At 43.4% G+C, this 17174-nt stretch overlaps 1 protein-coding gene across 3 annotated transcripts in view; it reads left to right on the top strand.

Annotated features, from left to right (window-relative positions):
- The window catches only part of dennd1b (DENN/MADD domain containing 1B), a 131332-nt gene that overhangs the window by 38302 nt on the left and 75856 nt on the right, over window positions 1–17174 (top strand). For all 3 annotated transcript variants that reach the window (XM_074634768.1, XM_074634770.1, XM_074634771.1), the window contains exon 4: window positions 16624–16673. In XM_074634768.1, coding sequence (XP_074490869.1) covers window positions 16624–16673 — 50 coding nt within the window. The remainder of the gene's footprint in view (window positions 1–16623; window positions 16674–17174) is intronic.

Below are 17174 nucleotides of genomic sequence, written 5' to 3'. Positions count from 1 at the left end.
TGGGTGAGGTAGCAGTGGTCTGAGGGATTGAGGTGAAGGAGAGGAGACAGTGGATATGATTTGTGACTTCAGCCCTGAGGGAGCTGAGTGTTGACCCTGAGGAAAGGAGGAGATGGTGGGTGAGAGTGGTGGTGGAGGAGTCAAGGTGGGTGTGCAGAGGTTCGGTAGCAGGGGGCCAGAGACGCTAACTTGAAGACAATGATACGTAGCCCTCAGATGAGACCTTGTGTAGCACCCAAAGGAGGGGGCGATATAGAAAAGGAGAAGAGGTAGACACAAGAAAAGAGGAGGTGGACAATGGGAACTGGATAAATGGAGATTTATGGGAAAAAAGGGTGATGGGGAAAGTTGGAAGGAGGTGAAGAAGTCATCAGATTGGAAGGATAGGGAGGTAGAAAGATAAAGGCAAGGTGAGAGGCATGTGAAATGACAAAATTGGAAAGAAATTGAGAAAAGGTGGAGGAAAGTGAAAAGAAGAGTGTTTGGCAGATGGAGTGTAGGTAGCGTGAACGTTTTAGGAATGTTTTGTTTCCAGAAATTCAAGAATGTACATGTGATTTCACAGTCCATTTAGTCCATTTCAGCCCTCCAGACAAACTCAGAGAAATTAGTCAGCATTGTTTGTGCATAGGTGAAGACACCAAAAGAACTCAGACACCAAAAGAACTCCTTGAGTGGTGGTCTGAGTAAGGTTTGCTTCAAGTTCGCTTAACCTGTGCCGTTATCAAACAATATTCAGTAAAAATATGCGATCGGGTTATCAGCATTAATGCTTTCTATTCGCCGATCCCTGGTAATGCTACATTGTGAACAACAAATCCGTGTTGAAATCAGCAGAAGGACAGCTAGTTATTGTTAGCTGTTGGCAACTGGCGGGCAGCACAGTCCTGCTTGGCTAAATAACGAAGCTACCAGCTAACGTACGGAGGATCCATTGAGTTATAGTATGATGCATTCAAGCTCTATTCAGTATGGGGTGAAAATGATATCGTTATCATAATGCGTTCAAATGTAATCTTGTAAAATGTAATGCCGCTTTTTTGGCGAGGAACATGAATAAATAGTTGTTTGAAGGAGGTATTTTCACAATAAATATAAAATATTAGAGTGGGTATAAATGAGAAAAAGCGGAGAATCTGACATAAGAGACACATGCTCCTTTTATGACGAACTGGACAGTATTATGTCTGGAAGCGCCTGTGCAAACCCTAAAAATATCATTGAAGGGGAAAGCATTGACCAGCAGTGATGAAGGCAGGAACTATAGTGTGAACAGAGAGAAGACTGAGGCCCCATCATTTTTGTTGGTCCACATTTTAGTCCACTTTAAGAGGATTGAGTTAAAAAGATCCATAGTTTAAAAAGGACTGTATTGGAAAACACCCTTTATGTGAAGCGTAAATTTCGTAGCATCAGGTTCTACCAACCCAACATTAAATGTTGTCGTCACTCCATTGATAAGGTTGTTTCCACAGTTACTGAGAAATTGACACGTTAAGATGTGAAACACCATCATCAAGTGATATAGAGGATATCCTCAATGACCGTGTGAAAGTTAGTGTAGGCTGAGTGTGGTCGACAAAGGAGGGCTTTGCGTGGTTGATAGCAGTGAAGGAGATGAGGCTGGAAAGAAAAGTACAGCACCTCTGTCAGTCTCTTCAAGAGGGCCAACATCCCCACCCATCCTCCAAAAAGATCGGAGACAGAAAAGTAGTGATGTTTTGTCACGAGCTGTTGAGAATGAGCATATTTTGCCAGCTCTTCGGGTACTGCTACAGCCAGTTTTGTGAAGCTGTAACAGCAAGGCGTGAGGTGTGGGAAACTGAGAGATGAAAAAGATGGAAATTCATACCTTTTTTGTGTTTGTGTGTGTGGAGAGGTACAGGCCTAAATGTGTGTGTGTGTGTGTGTATTTATGTACATGTATGTGTGTGATGTCTCAGCGTGTCACAGGGCCTCGTCTTTCCCCTTCACTGCACCCTGACAGCAGTGTCAAACAAGGCCTCATATGATCTGTGTATGTCTTTGAGAATGTGTGTGTGTATGTGTCTGGGTTGATTGTGTTTTTATTCTTCTTTCTAACCCTGTTCACCTCAGATCCCTGGGGTGTTCCAGGGTCTTGCCTAATGGACAGTCTCGCCCCACTAAGCTGGCCTTTGGCTCGGGCACTGAACCGGATGCCTAAGTAGGGGCCCTTTGTTGCTCATGGGTCCTGATTGTGCTGACCTCTGGGCTGGCTTCCTGGGAGAAGAAGGGTGGTAGAGAGAGGCAAGAGGAGAGCAGGGGAAGTGTTTTTACGCCCCGCTGCTCACATCTCTGCAGCATCGCCCAGTGACCGGCGAAAAGAGAGCGGCGGTGTGTTTTGGCAGTGGAGTAAAGAGCTGCTGGCTGCTTGTGTTTCCCAAGCTGCAGGTGGACAGTAGCGGATTCAGCTACAGATGTACTTTGGCTTCACTGCCATTCCACTCCCAGGACAGATTGTCGCATAAGAAATGTACAGTAAATGGATGGTGAATGTGTACTAAACTAGTTCCAAACTGGTCAACAATGACTATGTTGATGGATGATAGATAAAGATGATACTACAGGTCAAAAAAAGTTCATGAAATTAAACTTTAGCATAATCTGTAGCTTCATTCAAAGCATCAGATATTTTAAACATACAAATGAATAACTACTGGCCTGTTTGAAACTGTTTTTGGACACATAGCCACAGTAGGGGAACAGAGATTTTAGAATAGGGAACCGGGAGATTGTTAGTCATGTGGTAAACACATTGTTCAGCTTTTTTCTGTTTCATAATGAAATGTTGAATTCTACATCCATTTGGCTGAGCTCCTTGTTGGGTTTAACAAATGCAAACTGGACTAGTGTAATGCTGCCGTACATAGTCTCAAGGGGTGGGTGGAATATATTGTTATAGCATAGTATCGAGATATTTTATCTGGCAATATTGTATTGATACATGGGCAGGAACTATTAATCTTTCATAAGCTATTAACTGGGGCTGTCAAAGTTAACACGATAATAACTCGTTAACGCAAATTTGTTTTAACGTCATTCATTTCTTTAACGCATTGACGTAACTTGTGATTTTCAGGTTATAGCGGGCTCAGTTTTAAAACTAGAGTGATGTCATATGAAACTACAAAACCTGAGGAATCCATTGGTACCAACCATGTCATACTAGCTTGTCGGGAAAGAGGCTAAATAACGCTCCAAATTTATGCTAAATTTTGGCAAGGCCATTTTTAAAGGGGTCCCTTGACCTCTGACCTCAAGATATGTGAATGAAAATAGGTTCTATGGGTACCCACGAGTCTCCCCTTTACAGACATGCCCACTTTATGATAATCACATGCAGTTTGGGGCAAGTCATAGTCAAGTCAGCACACTGACACACTGACAGTTGTTGTTGCCTGTTGGGCTGCAGTTTGCTATGTTATGATTTAAGCATATTTTTTATGCTAAATGCAGTACCTGTGAGGGTTTCTGGACAATATTTGTACATTGATACATTTTGAACAGATAAAAAATGTGTGACTAATTTGAGATTAATCGCGATTAAATATTTGAATCGATTGACAGCCCTACTATTAACCTCTTAACAATTTGACGGCCGCGATTCAGTTTTTCAGAGGTTGTAACGGGCTCATACATACTGGTATCATATGAAACTAGAAAACCTAACGAATCAATTGGTACCTTGGTAGCTTGTCGGGAAGAACGCTAAATAACACTCCAAAGTTATGCTAAATTTTAGTGAGGAAAACCTGGCATGGCCAAAGGGGTCCCTTGACCTCTGACCTCAAGATATGTTAATAAAAACTCTGAGATGAACAGATGTTGACATAATTTGCAGTTGAAAAAAGGTAATAAATTGCAAAATATCACAATATATCTTATTGCAATACTCAGCCTACAAAATGTTTAAAATCACAATAAGATCGTATGACTTAAGTATTGTGATAATATCCTATGGTGGGGTCTCTGGTGATTCCCACCCTTACCGTATATTATATTTTTGAAAACTACCAAACTCCCTCAGTATTATGGCTGCAGTCACAGGAAGGAGGAAGAAAGAGTGCATCTACACTTGGAAACAGGTTGCCCCCGTCAGCCAGGAAGCTCATATTTACGGTATCAGATGCCAGGCTTACCCCGACCACATACTGCCGTTGCCAACAGAGCTATCACACATGTAACTATGTGGCTTAATTGGCGTGCGTTTTTCCTTAACTACCCGATACATGGCACAACCAGCAGCAGCCACCAGCCAGAGACGGAGATAGGGTCTTGTGTAAAGGAAGAGAAGGATGGATGGAGAGAGGGAGGGGAAGGAGATGGAGGAAGAGGAGGGTGCAGCAATGACCTGACCTCCTCCGCTAGATTCCATGTACATCTGTCAATGAGACGTCCACAGCCAAATGTTTAGGAGCCAGTGTTGCACTGCTGCCCTCCTGCTGAGCTTCAATGTATACATTCTTTGTGTGTATGTGTGTGCGAGGGTGTGTGTGTGTGTGTGTGAGTGTGTGTGACGCCATGTGTTAGAGGCAGGCCCACATCAGGGTTCATACAGTCGAGCTAAGCCCAGTGGGAGCTGAAAGCTTAAAGAAGGAAATCCCCCCCGGCTGCTTTGTGCGCACACACACACACACACACACACACACACACACACACACACACACACACACACACACACACACACACACACAACGTGCGCACGCTCTCTCTCTCTCTCTCTCTCTCTCTCTCTCTCTCTCTCTCCCTCTTCCTCTCCCTCTCCCTCTCCTCCTGGCACTTCATTAATGAAGCCCATGCTTGTATGTTTGGGGCATATGCAGCTCTCTTGGCCCAACACTACAAGTGTGTGTGTGTGTGTGTGTGTGTGTGTGTGTGTGTGTGTGTGTGTGTGTGTGTGTTAGGGAGTGAGACATCTCCCCCTATCACATGGTAATATATTCAGTGGAAGATCTCGGCAGAGGCATAATACTGCCGCTCTCCCCTGTCTGAGCCCATCTGTGATACGTAGAAAGGACATCAGCAGGACAGGTTATTAGCACTGGAATAATGCACACTGTTATTGTTGATGCCGTATACTTATTCTCCGAGCAATATGCCCCTTCACCCCATAACATAAATACATCCATTGTGGAGAATAGTAGAAAATAAATGAGTGCAGTACAATGGACGACATGTATACTGCCCCAGTGGAATGTGGGTGACTCATTAACAGCTGATAGACGGGGGGAATGAGTTTGGGGCTGGACAGTGGGAGGTTAAGGGGATGTTATCCTTCTTGTTAACGCAAATTCATACTACATATGCATAATAGCCTAAAGAGAATCCAAGCAACATTTTACCTACCCTTATTAAACTTGAGCAAGGACAACTCTGAGGGTAAATGCAATGGCTTTTGGGACGCTAATTTCCCAATGACTTTTCTATTCAAGAGGGGGATGTAAGACTGTGTGTGCTGTTGCGCTTCACAGGAGGGCGAAACTCAGGCCTTTATTTTGTCCTTGGTTTAGACATCTGTGATGTCCTTAAGGGTCCGGAAGTGTAGAATTGAAAATGACAAATATTTTCAGCAAACAGGGTTTCTTCCTGCTATACAGAGGTGGCACATTCACATATGGATATAAGAACACATATACCTGTCAGGTGTTGACGTGTGCTTGAAGAGAGGCCAGAAGATCAATCTGCCACCTTCAACACCTCCTAGAGAGGACCTCTGGTAACATGGGACCGTTGTTAACCAAAATAACCTCCCTTAACACAGACACTGTGCAGCAGAGGGGTCACTGGGAATAGAAACTTGTGGAGGGGAGTAAAAAAAAAAAATCCAGGAAGACAAAACTCCCTCTTCCCCCATCTCCCTCTCCTATCAGCCTGGGCAGAATGAGCAAGGATGTGAAAATGTAACGCCCCCGTGTCAATTTGAAAGTGCACCTCATCGGCTCATATACCCCTCCACCTCTCTCCATCTCCCCCCTCCACCTTCCCCCCTCTCTAGCAGCTCTGTTGCTTTGGTCCGGCTTTGAAGGCCGTTCTTATTACTGGCACAGAGCGTAGGTCAGAATGGCAAGCCGGCAGCATACTATTAAAGCCTAATGAAAGGAATCTCTGCAGGGTCCGAGGTCTGCAGCGGCCAGAGAAGGCTGTGCCTCTGCCCGTTGTTCTTCTGCTCACTATTCTGGAGTTTTTTTTTATTCCATCTCTAAATCTGGCTTCCCTGCCATCTCCCCTGTCTCTGTCCGTCGGTCTGTCTGTCATTGTCTATGTCTCTCTCAGTCATGTTCTGTCTTTTCCTTTGTCTTGTTCTCTCTCCCGCTCTGCATCTTTAAGTTTCACTCTACCTGCGTGTGCATCAGATATGTAGGAATCACCCTGATATTAATTGAAGACATTGAATTTACCACATTGATCCCCACCAGAGAATTGTCTTCATTTACGCCCTCTCGACAGGAAGGCCAGAGGTCACGGTCACCTACAGAAGTCTGATTCAAGACAGTGTCCTGCTCATGACACAGATATTATTTTGATACTGGAGATTAAATCCTGGTTCCCACTCTCTAAATATCCTGTCTTTGTGAACAGCAGTAGCTCTGCTTGGCCCTTGCGTTGTCTATTTCTAGCAAATGTAGATATCACTGGGGCTGTGTATTGGCAAAAATCTGGCGATACGATACGTATCATGATACAGGGCATACGATTCAATATATAAGGAACAGTGAGCCAGTCATTGTCATGAAATAAACCCTGACAGGACGTCGTCTTGCATCGCCGCGAAGGGGTTTATTTCACAACAATGACCTGCTAGCTGTAGAATATCCCGCTTATTACATGGCTAAATCAATAATATGACAAAAAATAACGGTCCGTCAGAGTCCGACATCAGAACTGCGCCCATAGCAACTGTCTGTTATACATAGCAACGGTCTACTATAAAGAAATAACAGACCGTAGAACGCCATGATTGACCAATCATAATTGAGTATTCAACAAAGCGATGTGATAAATTACGATATATTGTGATACTGTAAGCAAGGCGACATGTTGCGATTTTTTAAAATCTGATTTTAGGAAAACTGTCATAGTATAAAGAACACACCACTATAAAATCTAAAGTAATATCTGATCATAAAATCTGAGTAAAAAAGTTTTGTTTTTTTTATGCAATCCGAACAGCTGGATCTGCATTAGCATTTATCACAGTCCCTGTAAAATCCAACATCATACAGTAGCACTACTTTGAGAGGGCACATACACTGAGAGGGCGCATCTCTTTACAAATGAAATAAAGTATTGACTGAGTTAATCTTTGCATGTAGAACATTAATTAAAAATGTATACAGTGTTTTTGAGAATCAATACAGTATCACAAAACTCTCCTAATTATCACAGGAAAAAAAAAATAATTGCCATTTCTGACATGCACTCTGAAAACAGATGTGCATGTCAAAGTGTAGTTAACATTGGTATGCATTCGGGGTGGGAATCACCAGAGGCCCCACAATACGATATTATCACGATACTTTAAACATTTTGCGATATGCTGAGTATTCCGATAAGATATATTGCGATATAGTGCGATTTATTATATACCTTTTTTCAACTGCAAACTATGCAGTTTGTCAACATCTGTTTAATCTAATAAGATACAGTTTTCACTCTGTTCAATGATTAAGATTTCATTAGTCGGATGATCAAATTTATGCTTTTTCTTGCTGAATAACGTGTATATATAAGAAACTTATCAGCACATCTCTGGTAAACACAATATTTATTTTTGTTAAGAGGATAATAGTTTATATAATAAAAGATTGATACTTGATGTCCGTGTATCGGTATAATATTGCCACGCAAAATATTGCGATACTATGCTATATCGATTTTTTCCCCCACCCCTAGTATACATGCCTCTCTGTTGTCAGGCAGTTTGTACCTATAATATGACAAATGCAACATTTTTCAGTAACCACTATAGTACCTGCATTTATTTCTGGGGCTTAATAAAGTTCAGGAAGATGTAGTGGGCTGGTAAAACATTATTGGAAGAAGTTGCTGGTATAGATTGTTTGATACTTGTAAGGCAATGGATTAATATGATGTAGTCTATAATGTGACAGTAGATTAATCTCTTGTGCCATATTTATTGGTTCAATCGTGTTAATGCATGCCTTCCAGTATGGGAGGTATGAAAATCAACAAAAAATTGAGAATAAATAGGATTCAGTCCCTTGTTTTATTTACCTGAGAGGAACAAAAACTGCTCATCATGTTGCATCCAGTGCTTCCTTTTCTTGAGGATTTACAATGTTGTAAATGTTTTCAAAAGCTCCACTAAAGCATTAAACACTTCCATTTCCCCAGTTTATCTCTTCTCTTTCACTCTCTTGCTTTTTCTTCTTTCTTTCATTCTCTGTCTTAATATCTTTTCCATCTCTTTCTCTTTCTGTCTCTTTCATCACATCCAGTAACCTTTCGGTATCTGGTGCAGTTTGGTGATGACTGAGGAAACAGGAAGTAGCTCAGGAAGTTTGTTGGTTACGGTATATTAGATCACAGATTAACTCACTGATATTAGTCACAGTTATTTGGTGCTAATAATGTACATGTGTCATTTTGTTTGTGACTTTGTGTTTTTCTCAGTTTTGAACCTAGTTTTTATCCACCAGTCGACCCAATCAAGGTTTCATACCATCATACATTTTTATGCTGCATTATTTATTTATTTTCCCCTCTCTCTCTCTCTCTCTCTCTCTCTCTCTCTAAAACCAAGGCTCAGCTGTCCTTGTGCCTTTACACATTGCAAATGAATGCATATCCATGCAAATTCTTAAAAAAGAAAGGCTGAGAATTTGAATATTTTGCTTAAAGCTGCACCCAGGTCGACCCTGCCATTCGGCATTTGAAAGCAGTGTGTGTCTGTTTGAATACTGAGGATCTCTCTTTGTCATGTTCGCCAGAGGGGCTGGGTGAGCGAACCAGCACCGGCAGGATGGGCAGAGATCGGCTGGGTAGCTGCACACAGACAGACTAATTGGGAAAAGGGGGGCGAGAGGGGGGACGAGGGGTGTTGGTAAGGGTGAGGAAAAGGTGGGGTATGCGGGAAGGGGGGAATCTAAGATGACGACAGGGGGTTTGGGAGGGAGGTGAAAGAGGACGGAGAGTGGGGGATGGAGGGAATGAGAGAGAAGCGAAGGAGGAGAGGAGGTGATGAAGAGGGCACGAGAGCGTGCTGGAGGAAGAGGTGAAGGAAGGGTGAGTGGAGACACTGTGGTTTCCAGCGCTGATGTGTTAGTAGCCCTGCTGACTATGTCATTATACTGTTGAAGCGCAGGCTAGATAACCAGGGTCCCTGCCTGCCGCAAACCACTGTAGCCTTAAAACTCCATTATGCTGCATCTTTGACACATATGGAAAAGATAGCTTTGCACGTGCCCGCTTTCTTGCAGTTATTAAAATATTCAAACAGGAACTGGTCTCTCTCAACTTTTACCTTAAAGCATACTTTTGATTCCAACAGAGCAGGCATCAGTCGGGGAATACTCTCAGAACATGAATAGTTTCAGAAAGAAATATCCTGTGAGGTGTGCCATTATTAATGTGAACTATTAATGTGTTCAACCGCCAAGTGCACGGCACAATTACAATATAGAGTTGCCATAATTGAGAGGTAATGAATTTCAAACAGAGTTGTGAGCAGGAACAGGCTGTTTTTGTATGTTTGTGTAACAAGGTGTTTGACTTTTGGCATTCCTAATGAAACTAAAGTATATTTAGTAGAATTCAACTGCAGTGTGTAGTAGGGGTGGGAAAAAAACCTATGTATCGCAATTTATTTTTTTACGATTTTGAAATCGATCTTTTAATGCAAATATATATATATATATTTGCTTAAATTTTAGTCTAAGCGGAGGTAGAAGGAAGTTACCGCTTTTATTGTTGTAGTCAGAGTAACGTAACGTCATATTTGTTGCGTATCCGTCACTCAGAACAAACAGTAGCCGACCGGCCCTAGCGAGCAGAAACTGGCAGATACGATAGAGCACAAAACGGCGGAGGGCCGGCGTGGATACGACCTGCACCTTCACATTTTAAATCCAAAGTGGTAAACGCTACACATACAGTAAAGTATGGAAATACTTTGGGTTTCACACATTGCCAGGAAAATCTGAGCTAGACAACACTGCTAAAGCTGCATGCTAACTCTGTCATGGACAGGAAACGTTATCATATTGCGTTACGTGCGGTCAAGCCAGCCGTAACTCTCATCTCTGTGGTCAAATCAGCCGACGCTACAACTGTAGAGCACCCATATACTGACATTTATGTTAAATACATTCAAACAGCCCCGATGGAGCTGACCATGGATGTATAAAGAGAATAGAGCTAATGGGAGGGCTAGCAACGGACTTAGCGAAGTTAGCGGAAGTATACACACGTGACTACGTACGGTTTTCCAAATGAGGTGTTAACAAAGGGAACTGTATATACAAAATACATACAGCCTATAGTTTACGTTAGCCATCATAGTGTTTACTGTGCCACTAACCAGGGGCTGTACAGTCCGTTTATGCTATGATAGTTTTTTTTAATTAAATCCAAAGTGGTAGGACGCCACCTCAACGTCGGGGTTTGCACTGGCTGAATTCAAGCTGACTGGGGGTCCGTCGGTGGATGTATTATTGACCTTACTTCACCGGACTGAGGGCCGACTGGATGCTACAATGACTCACTATTGTCTCTCAAGGAAGAAATGGTATTATAAGACAGGACGGGCCGGCGCTAGCTGGTTAGCATACTCATTTCAGTAGATATCTCTGCAACACAATACATAGACGTCTTTGACATAACGTCAAAAGTTAGTTCTTCACATCCTGTTGATAATGTGAGGTAATTTTTTTTATGTTTTAAACAAATGTTACTCTCTGTAGAGAGAACAAAGTAATTTAGTCACTTGATGACTTGTAGACATTAGCTGACCACGTGTGACACAATGCTCCAGAGCTCACCAGAGTTCACAGTTGAATCCTCATAGAGATGTGCATGTGCAGCATCACATGCCGTTTTACGCGTTTGAATGTGTTTCACTACCTTCCCAGCTTTAGCTCTGATTTCTATTTATTTCCATATGGTCTAAAAACTCATCTTGCAAAAACTTAACTCAAGTTGAGCTAATCCATTACAGTGGAACATCTTGCCTGCATTATTTTTGAGTTATGTTATTTTTGTGTGGTAATGCAGCGCAGGCTTTTCAAATCAGTCCTGCAGTTGCATTACCAGGAAATAATAAATTAACCTTGACAAAAAAATAAAAGCAGGCACAGTGTTCACTGTGATGGATTATACAGTACAAAAACACATTCAGGAATCAGTACAGTATGCTTTGAAAAACAGCTGACAGTAATATAAAGTACATGTGGATTGTAGTAATGGGCTAACACATGCAAAAACACAGATATAGTCCTTTTAAAGCCTGCTTCTAATATGAGTATAACAGTGGTACATTTACAAATTTGCCTGCCTCCAGCCTCCATTCCTCCTAAAACTACACCCTGTATAGAGAGAGGGCTCTTGGGGCCCGGCTGCACTGAACTAGGTTGAGTTACACTGGGTAGCTGGCTAGATTGATCTGGCTGCAGTAGCCAGGGGAATATAAAGCAGGGCAGGGGCTTAAAGTCTGAGTCCCCCCAGGGAGGAGTCTCTCGCTGCATGGGGAGAGGGGCGTGAACTGGGCTGCTCCTCCCTCCCTCCCTTTTTTCCTCCCTCCTTCTGCTGTTGTGTCCGTCCATCCAATACCTTCTCCATCTCCTTCTTTAAGACATTCACTCCTGTCAGTCTCTTGTCTGCCTCTCTCCTTCTCTTTTTTTTTTGTTGCCTCATAGTTTATTATTTTCAGCATTTTCACTTGCCCTTTTACTCCATCCTCATTCCTCGCCTCTATATTTGCAGGCATATGGGAAAATGAATGTCGCTCATGAAGTTCACACCGTAAATGAAACACCACGGCTGATGCAGAGTTTAGCATTTAATCCGTTAATAATGAACTGGTTAACATCATTACGTCCACTTGGTGTGATCTTAAAAAGCAGATTTTCCCCCCTTTTTAGTGATGGTGAGTGGCCAAGAGGGGGGGGTGCACGCATAGAGCCCGCAGAGTATGATCTGTCACATGTCAAATCCCCCCCCGGTACCCTCCGTATGCCTCAACCATATACAGCTTAACACCAACTGCAATTACTTCCAAAATAATAATCAGGGTAGAGCAGGAATAAAAGAAGTTCAGGCCTATTTTTATTTTTTTTTTAAGAGTAGAAAAGCAAGATTGTCGCCCTGTGCTGCAAAGTTTGTTGCTCTCCCCGCTGTACCGTGCTATCCTGCAGGAGCACGGTGCAAAGCTGCTGTGTGCTGCTGTGTGCTGTTGTAGTGTTGTGGTGCAGTGATAGCAGGATCGTCCGCTGGGGGAACCCAGAGTATTCTGTCTCACTGAGTGATACCCCTGTCTCCACTCACGATAAACAGTACGCACACACACACACATACACATACACCACTGTCTGCCAAGCCCAGCCTAGCAGCAGATTCCTCCTCCACCCCCCCGACACCCCCCTCACAAAGCTGCAAATATATTAGCTGCCTCTTTTTCTTTTGTCTTGGGAAAATGGCAAGCAGGGGGAGTGTGTGTGTGGTGGAGGTGGTGGGGGGCTTACTGTAATAAGAAAGTGTGGAAGAACACCCCCCTTTGTGCCGTTCCTGTTTAGATACCTCCCCACGGTATAGGGCCCAGTCATGGACGGAGGGAAGAGGAAAGAGAGCTACAGATTTGATGCGCAGATGAGTTATCAGTAATACAGGTACGATGTAGGGAAACCGAAAACAGACTGACAGATGAGGAAAAGAAAGATTATGAGTTGCACATCACATATACAAGCAGTCTATTTGGTTAAAAACTGAAAGAGATGTTGGAACAGGAACAGTGTAGAGCTCAGTATAAAGGGGCGAATCATCCAAAACATATTTTCTCACTTACCAGTGGTATGTAGCCATACAGATATAGTTTTGGTGTTATTCGCCCAGGTTTTGAGAGATATGTTTTATGTTTTGAGATATTCACATCTCTTTGCATATGGAATTACTTTCTACCAGAGAAACAGACCCAATGAAAACTTTTGACAGTGAAGTCTGTAGATTATCCAGAGTAATGGAAATACTGATTACAAAAAGACATTATTATTTTTTTTCCCCCCAATACTGTGAGCACTACAAATTAAATTCTGTTCAACCGCATTATATTGGGTGTTTCAGAACCTCAACCGAAACATAAGACCTAAACTATCTGCGTGGTTTGATACCACTAAGTGAGATTTATTTTTTATTTTTTTTTAACTTGGGTGAAGCGGCAGCCTCCGGTGCCAAGAAGTGAAGCCAACACTAAGTGCCAAAAAACTGTAGTTCTTCGAATGGCCACTTGAGGCTGGCTCCAAAAGGGAGTCATTCCCCGTAGACCCCCATGTTAAATTTGCCCAACTTTACAGCAGAAATAAACATGTTTATAGCCTGGTACAAAAAACGTTTTTTGTCTCTTTAGCTAATTTCCCCATTCAGGACAACTGTAAGGGGGGTGAATTTTTATATAGATCACCCGTTTAAATTATATTAAGGCTTAAAGATAGGCATAATTGAGGGCGTGGCTGCTTTGAGGTACAGGTGGGTGGTGTCTCAGGTCGCTAGTTGATAGCTGTCTGCTACAATCCATCTCGTTGCCCATTTTTGGATTAGCCAGGAGTTAGGCTGTGTCGTCACTGCCAAGATGACGGCGGCCGGAGCCACCCACTTAAACCTATGGGTGACGTCACGAAGACTCCGTTCATATTTGATACAGTCTATGGGGTGAACTGATCCTTTAAAACTGTTGGTGCATTTGACTTTCTATAGACTGAGAGAGATTTTTAGCCAAAGCATTTGCTGGTAATGGTGCTTTTACACTGCTCTTCAAGGTTTGTAGTGATTTACTATATACAACCAACATTACATTTAGTGATTAAATAACCAAGCTCCAGAAAGCTCCAGCTTCAGAAAAGACGAGTGGTCATTTATTAGAACTGAACCAAGTTGTTTATTAATCAGAAAGTTTGTCTGCATTTACTTTGATAGACATTTTTCAAGCAAATATGCCCAACATTTACTGGTCCTAGTCTCCTAAATATGAGAATTTCCTGCTTTTCTCTGTTTTATATCATTATAAACTGAATATCTTTAGGTTTTAGACAATTTTAAAACTTGGGCTATAAGGAATTGTGATTTTTTCTTTTTTCTTTTGACATTTTGTAAACCAAATAAAAGAATTGATTCATCGATAAAATAATTCAATAATATTTTGGTAAGTTGCAGCCCTAACATATATTGCTTTAAATTGTTCGATAAAGAAGAGGGTAGATCAGAAACAGTCTATTTAATTTCTCAAGAAGACAGCAGATTAAAAATGCCTATAGACTGTATGGCATCAGTGTACCTGAGGCACACAGACTGATATGTATATATGGTGCTTAGAATGTATATATATATATAGAGAGAGAGATAGAGCATGTCTGCTGTCACATTATACACACGTACAAACGCATCACTTCCCACTGGTCCTGTATGAGATCAGAGTCTCTACAGCCCCAAGACTGTCACTCAGACGCAGACAACTGATGTGGGCGGGGCTGTGACAACTCTCAAATCTGGCAAGTCAAATGTTTTTATTTGCAGGGAAAGCGAGCGTGTGCGTGTGTGCATGTGTGTGTGTCTGTTTGGGTTTGTGTGCCATATGCAGTGCGCCAGGGAGGGCTCTCTGGAACATATTGGTGTGCGTACATAGTGGTTAATAATAGTAGCAAACGCATACAGCGATGGCAGCTCTGATGTGTGTGACAGTTTTACAGCCGCACACGCCAAGACACAGTCGCACACACACACATGTACACACACACGCACACACACACACACACACGTTGCTCCCACAGCAGAGACGGAGACCTCCTCTGCCACCGAGCCCTCCGTCTTTGTTGAGTTCTCAATTTTATCACAGATCCTGATAAGTAAAAACAACCACTTCCCACCCACCCCACCCCGCCCCTCCCGTACGACGCACCATATGTGGGTACACACACAAACATATAGCCGAGTCAAACTCAACCACCCAGCCACCCACACACACACAAACACATACAAATGTACACGCTTATCCACCCTCTCACATTGAATGCACAAAGTCCTTGAAGCAGGCAGGCACTCACATACAAATACACATGACACACTCACATACCCTCACCCCCCCCTTCTGTCATAGCTCATTGTTGCTGTTGCTTGCTTGTCTGTGGTGATGGTCGTGTTGTGCTGGGGTGGCAGCTTTAAGTTTTGATAAGGAGGGGCGTGGGTGGGTGGTTGGGGGGGGATCAGTGACTGCTCCCCACGGCGAGGTCTTAGCAACAGTAGGCGGCAGCAGCAGCCGAAGACACCCCAACCTGTCGTCCACATCGGTCTCTGGGGGAGCGATAGCGGAGCAGCTGCATCACTCTCAGCTCGGACATCTCCAATCAGAAAGAAGAGACAGACCTTGGGCTCAGTGGCCGAGCTTTGGCAGGCAAACCAAGAGAACGAGAGAGAGAGAGAGAGTGAGAGAGAGAGACGGCGAGAGAGAGGCCAGAGCATTGCAGACAGCCACCCAGTCCCGAGGATTAGTCTGTGGGGTTGGCAGAGCCTGGCCACAACTGAGAGAGAGGTAGCAGAAAGACAGACGGCGAAAAAGGACCTGGTGCCTGGCGCCGGCTCTGGGCCCGGTTAGCCGCCAGAGAGACGGGCAGACAGAGCGACAGACAGAGCGGGGACCTGGTTGCTCCGTGGCTGTGTGGCTGGTCTGGAGTGGCTCACCCATATGGTGCTCCGCTCTGTTCCTGCTCCCTGTCTAAATCCATATGCTGCTGGTGGAAAGGTGCCCCCCCTCCTCCCCTCCCACCTCGCTTCAAGAGCATGCAGACCCTCACCCTCCCCACACTCCCCCCCGCCCAACCCACAAGGGAGGTGTTGGGAGGTAAAGCCCTGAAGGCTTGTACCCCCCCCTCCTACCTCTTAACCCCTCAGAGCTGCTTAGCCCATTGTCACTACAATCTGCCACCATCGCCTTGGTGCCGTGTGTCCCCTCTCTCTCTCCTCTTTCTCTCTCCTTCTTTCTCTCTCTTCCTTCGTCTTTTCATCTCCCTTTGGCACCCGATAATCGATGAACTTATTAACTGCTAATTATTCAAGCTGTGGATCGAGGATCCCTCCCCATCCCTCGGCAAAAATAAAGGGAACCTTTCCACTCTGTTCTGCCAAATGAAGTGGTTTATATTGCCCATTCATTTGGATTAAGTGCATTTAGGCTGCAGTGTTTGGGGATGTGAAGACTTTGTCAGATTGCTATCAGCAGCGTTTAACATTAATCCTCATTTTGTTCAGCCAGTTGATAGCACCCACTTAGTGGAAGCCCAGGAGATTTTTCATATTGAAATACACAGTTATTATTTGTTTTTCCCCTGTGATGTGTGTTTCTCTAAAAAGGTGTGTGTGTGTGTCTCTGTTCTGGTTTCTCAGGAGGTCCTTCAGACGATACCAAAGTTCTGCTTTCCCTTTGACGTGGAAAGGTACGATTCCTCTCCCTCTCTGCTTCCCCGTTTTTTCAGACACACACACACACACACACACAAATAGCTCTCCTCTCACCTACAGAGACACGTATGCATTTGAAAAAGGAAATGAGATGATGTGTGTTTTGTGCATCACACAGTTGTGTTACGGTGAAATCATCATCATTCCTAGGCACAGTCACATGATGATTTACTAACTGTCAGAGTGCAATGATGAGTGTACTTGTTGGCGGGATTGCAAGTAGATCTCTAACCCTAACAAATCTGACATTCTACATCTTACCCCCTTAAAACAACACAGCTCTTTGGCAAAATATCCCCCAAAAAATGTAGATGGTGTGATGGCGAGGACACACGATAATAATGATGATAACGATAACAACAGGTTCCATTAAGGATGATGCCGATGAGGTCATCAGCGACCTGCCCACTTGATGTGTAGCTCACAGTAACATGTTTATAAGTGCATGTGTGTGAAAGACTCCCGAGACTAAGGAA

The sequence above is a fragment of the Sebastes fasciatus genome, chromosome 5, assembly GCF_043250625.1.
Source record: "Sebastes fasciatus isolate fSebFas1 chromosome 5, fSebFas1.pri, whole genome shotgun sequence".
NCBI lineage: Eukaryota > Metazoa > Chordata > Actinopteri > Perciformes > Sebastidae > Sebastes > Sebastes fasciatus.
Note: the sequence above shows the minus strand (reverse complement) of the source record. Positions and strands in the feature narration are given on the sequence as shown.